This window comes from Malaya genurostris, chromosome 2 (genome assembly GCF_030247185.1).
Source record: "Malaya genurostris strain Urasoe2022 chromosome 2, Malgen_1.1, whole genome shotgun sequence".
Lineage (NCBI taxonomy): Eukaryota > Metazoa > Arthropoda > Insecta > Diptera > Culicidae > Malaya > Malaya genurostris.
In genome coordinates, this window is record NC_080571.1 from 21,252,535 (window position 1) to 21,257,799 (window position 5,265).

At 34.8% G+C, this 5,265-nt stretch overlaps 1 protein-coding gene across 1 annotated transcript; it reads right to left on the bottom strand.

Moving 5' to 3' along the window:
• Window positions 1-885: 885 nt before the first annotated feature.
• LOC131429471 (putative zinc finger protein 833) lies at window positions 886-2,483 on the bottom strand. Its single transcript, XM_058593611.1, has 2 exons — window positions 2,324-2,483; window positions 886-1,889 (listed from the first exon to the last, which is right to left on the bottom strand). The coding sequence occupies exons 1-2, from the start codon at window positions 2,353-2,355 to the stop codon at window positions 920-922; spliced, it is 1,002 nt and encodes a 333-aa protein (XP_058449594.1). The 5' UTR covers window positions 2,356-2,483; the 3' UTR covers window positions 886-919.
• Between the last annotated feature and the right edge of the window lie 2,782 nt (window positions 2,484-5,265).

The window sequence follows — 5,265 nt, forward strand, 5'->3', positions numbered from 1 at the left end:
CTCTAAAATAATACACACACATGTATAACTTCCGATACAATAAATTGCATTACTCTTTATACTGTTAACCTGAAAACACGTTTCCTTTATTTAACTCCGTCACAAAGTTGTTAGTTGATAGTGACATTTAGCAGCTTTGATTTTGTCCTAATAATATTCAGAAAATTTATACGTATTCTACTTCGTGACACATTAAAATCATACCCAGATGAAAAATGTATGCATTGCCAATCTGAATGTCTCCTAAAAACCGGCACCGCACATTTTGCTCACTGTACAGCTCTGTTTTCTCTTTAATTTGAATTTTTCTTGAATCCAGCTTAATTATATCAATTGCAGAATCAAATCATCGTGGTCACCACGAGGTAGCGTGATGATGACTCTTTTGACATGTTCCTCGTATTTGGAAATATTTTGGATATTTTTGTTATTCACTTGAGGTTTAACCAAAGCATATGGTAAAACTTTACAAATGTAAGTCCCTTTTATTCTAACTTTTGGTTAGTTAGACTCTTCTGATGTTATTAGACAGTCAACAATGGCAGAAGTGAAATGTGACCACCTCGACTAAGGCATGTGGTATCTTTAAGGGTATTAAGAGATTTCGAATTACTCGATTGTTCAATAATCGAATATATTTTTTTGTAATCGATATAATTTAATTCGATTATTGGTACTGAATCTTTCGAATTATTCGATTACTTCAGGTCCTAGCAGAAGTCTGAGATTAGCTTCAAACAAATCGATTAAATTAATGTGTTTGAGTTATTAATCGATTACTCTATCACTACAACCCTACTTCCAAACTGATTTCATTTTTGTTCAATAGAAAGGGGCAAATAAATTGAAATGTTCGTATATTTAATACAATTATATTTTACTGGTTAAAAGCTTATTAGGAAATTTTCAATCACATTTGTCAACTACATTGGTTTTGGTGTTTTCTTTCCTTGTGCATTGTCAGCGAATATCTTCTACTGTAGGTTTTATCACATTTGTCACACTTGTGTATCGGTCCTTCGGTATGACTTCGCACATGTCGCTTCACTTCTTCGGGAGTACGATATGCTCGGTCACAAATTGGACACTTGAAATCCCGATTATTCGTGTGCCTCAGCCGGTGCTTGTTGCGTGCACTATTGGTTGACAAAAATATGTTGCAAATGTCACACTCGTACAGTTTTTCTCCAGTATGAGTTCGTTGGTGGACAATCAGTTTACTTTTGATGAAGAAGGCTAAACTGCAAAATTCACATTTGAACTTGGGCTCGCTGGTGTGAGTCCGTATGTGTTTAGTCATTGCATTCTTGTGAAAAAACTCCACACCACAAACGTCACATTTGTAATGTTTTTCATTTGTATGAGTTCCTAGGTGCATATCCAGCGTGCATTTCTGGTTGAAAGCTTTTCCGCAGATTTTGCACCTGTGTCGTCGTTCGACCATGTGAATGCGTTTGTGTTGTGTCACACTGCACTTCAGTTTGAACCGTTTGCCGCATTGATCACATTCGAATGTTCGTTCGTCTGAATGAATAAGCTGGTGGGTGGTAAGGATATGCTTTTCATTGAATCCTTTGCCACATACTTCACACTCATATGGTTTCTTGCCAGTGTGATTGATTGTATGAAGAACTAGCTGAGATCTTCTGGTGAAAGCCTTTCCACACAAATCGCAGACGTACGGCTTTTCGCCCGTGTGGATTCGTTCATGCAGCTTACGTTCATTGCATCTGGAGAATGCTTTATCACAATAGTTGCACTTGTATGGTTTCTCGCCCGTGTGAATTCGCCTGTGAACCAGTAAGTGACCGATAGAGGTAAAACTCTTGCCACAAATGTCACAGTAAATCAGTTGTATACTGACGTTTCCAACTATGGCTTCTGGAATGCTGAAAAACAATCATAGATCAGTTAGTATCACGAAGATAGTTTTAAGGACTGTGTCACTGTCTTGTTACATTGAATTTTAGGTTGAAATGGTGCTTATGATTCAGCATTTTCTTTTCGATTAAATACAAGACATTTGAGTCATTTGGGGGTTTGATACCTAGTAGGTAGCAAGTTTGTGCAAAGTGCACATGACTTATTTCATGTTTTTATAAGTCGAAGACGAAACGTAATAACTGATACAAGACATTTGTTTTGCCGTGAACAAACATAGGTTGGAAAAAAATTAGGTTCTCGAAATTTGACCGAAAGGGTTTAATTGCATGGAAAGAAAGGCAATTTCGAAAACGGATAAACTTTCGTTTCATAACACTTACAAAACCTATGCCGCCGAACGTTTGAATACATTTGAAACCTACGATTCTGCTTTCAATACCTTACGATTTGTTGAAAATTAGGCTCTACCATCCTTGTATCAGAATGACTGCTTCTTGTGAATAGTGTATTGAATGGAACCAATAGTTTTCTGGTAGAAAAATTTGAATTTGTTTTTATTTTCCTATTTCTTACGTGGAGAAGCAAATTTAATGTTTATATTTTGTTGAGATGTGACAGCTATGACCACAGTTGATTAATCAGTATTAACACGTTGCCGAAAAACTACTTAATATTACGCTCAAAAGAGATTACTGGTCGAAATTACTATTTCAGAGGTTTGAATTGAACACAATTTACCCACGATTTTCAGCTGACAACATTTCAAATTAATCGAAACAACAGAGAAAGTTAATTCTGCTAAATCCAAATTTCTGCCCTCTTTTATACAACCATATTTAAGGCATATCATATAATGCATCAAAAATCGCCATTTCAGAAGATTAATGTGAAAAAATTCCTCTATTATCATGTTTATGACTGCAATATACATCTCATCTATCACTATTATAGTTTTCATACGAAAAACTTATGATTTACACAGTATATGAGAGAAGTTATGTTTGTCATAGAAATTTCGCACAATAATCCTAAAAGTTTCTATGTTATCCGGGTTAACGATCGCATCATCAATAATAACATTCACTTTTTCTGTATTGTCAAAAATGCTCATAATTTTGATTTTATGGAGCACAAAGAACCAACGCGACAGAAAAATCTGAACAATTTGCTACTAAATGGAGTTTATTTATCTTCGATTTTACTACAAGTATGGTAAAATTGAACGAGAGTTTTAAATTTTAAGACACTTTTTTGTTCGATTTAACTACAAATGAAGTAAAGTAAATGACAAAATTATGAGCATGAATGGTTACTAATACAATAAATTAGTTATTTTTCACATATCTGTATCGTTCGTTTAACCGCTACAAATAATAAATACTACCATCAGATATTCATAATGAACTTTATAGTCACGATGATTTTAATTTAACCATAATCATGGTGAAATATAAAACTAGAGTAATATAATATAGTATAATTAACAGAGGTGTTGTAGTTGTTTTAACAAGTCACTATTCTTAGTTTAAATATCAAATATGCTAAAAACTACTATGCATTTTGACATTCCGGAGAAAAATTGCTATTAAAAGTGTTCGTAAACGATTTTCCACCGGTTACCATAAATTGAGTGATCCCTTGCCAATGTTAAAAATGATCTTTTGAGCAACACTGTTCAAGTCTCTATGAACTCTTTACCATGATGTCCTTGTTCAAATAAACAGTTAGAGCAAATTCAGCAGCTGCAAGATTCATATGGGTGGTCTATAATATAACTGAAACTGAAACAAACGTATCCCCAGCAAGCCGTTCTAGTTTTATTTATTCGACCAGTTCTACTGTCAAATTTAAAACTGGTCTACTATGCCGTTCTATTTTTTGTATATTTGTAACACGAGTAAAACACTGGTGGGGCTGCCAGTTTTTCTTGTTATGAAATCCAGATTTAAATTTTGTAACTGACATAAATTATGCATCTAGAACTAGAACCACAGACTAACAGACAGGACACTCAAATTAGATTCGTCAATCATTTTAACGGTCATTTCGAATATTCCTTTATTTGGGACAGTACTCACCGGTGTCATGATGGCGCCACGTTACCCTATCAAAAATATCCTTTCTGTCATCTAGACTGTGTTTATTTTTTTCATTTACCAACAGAGTTGCCATTCATACAGAATTACTTGTAATGTATTGATTTGTCTACGTCCATGCGAATTTCATGCAGGATACAGATTTAATACATATTGCCAAAACTATATACATAATTGTGCTACTTCTTATCCTCCAACGCAGTACAAAATCGAACCCGTTTTGTTACAATATTTACTTGCTTCTGGTCTACCGCCACTTAATTTCGGATGAAAATGACCAACACAATAAAAAATAATCTAGATGAGCAACGTTGAGAACCTTCCAAGATTGCTGAAAAAGTGAAGTATATCATCAACGTAATCCAATAATTTATTGTGATGATTCATTTTCAAATATTATGATGAAATCAGGCATCCCTGCAAGCAGCTGATCGGTGTTGACAAACAAGGGGAAACCAACTAGTAAAAAAACTTTCACATAACACAAGGGGTGTACCGATAGTAAATAGTTCGCGCAGTACAATATAGGTGGAACTAGTGAATCACGAAAAATTATTTTGATAAGAATTTACTCATACTGTCATGTCTGTTAGTCTGTGCTAGAACACTACCCAAGCAACCAGAAGTTCCAGAATTACTTAAAAAGTCTACTTTCTTGCTGCTTAAAAAGTCTACTTTCTTGCTGCGTATACTTTTAACGCGGAACTTTTGAGAATTTGAAAGTACAGATCAAGTCCCGTGAACTTTCTAGCTGCTTAAGAAAACACGTGGCAATTTTTGAACTTTCTAGCTGCTTAAGAAAACACGTGGCAATTTTTGACAGTTCGAAGTACAGAATAAGTTCCGCGTGAACTTTCTCGCTGCTTAAGAGTGCACGTGGTACTTTTAGCAATTTGAATGTACAGAACAAGTTCCGCGTGAACTTTTTCGCTGCATAGAAGCTGAACAATGTATTCTAGAAGCAGCTTAGAAGTTCGTTCCGCTGCGTCGCACGAACTTTCAAGTGTGGATAATTACTTAAAAAATGGGCTGCTTAGAATGCAATTGATTAACTTTGAGAGCTGCTTAAGCCAAATCAGTCCCTTTTATCCTAACTTTTGGTTAGTTGGGTACTGAATATGCCCTTAGTCTTTAAATGTAACAGAGACGTTCGGAATCGTGATTTCAAATTTTTGACGTGTACACAATTTCAGAATTAAGAAAAAAATTAAATCCAGAGAACAAAGTGAGAATCAGATTAAGCCGACAGAAATAATAGCGTGAGTACTGAAATTCTTGAATTCTC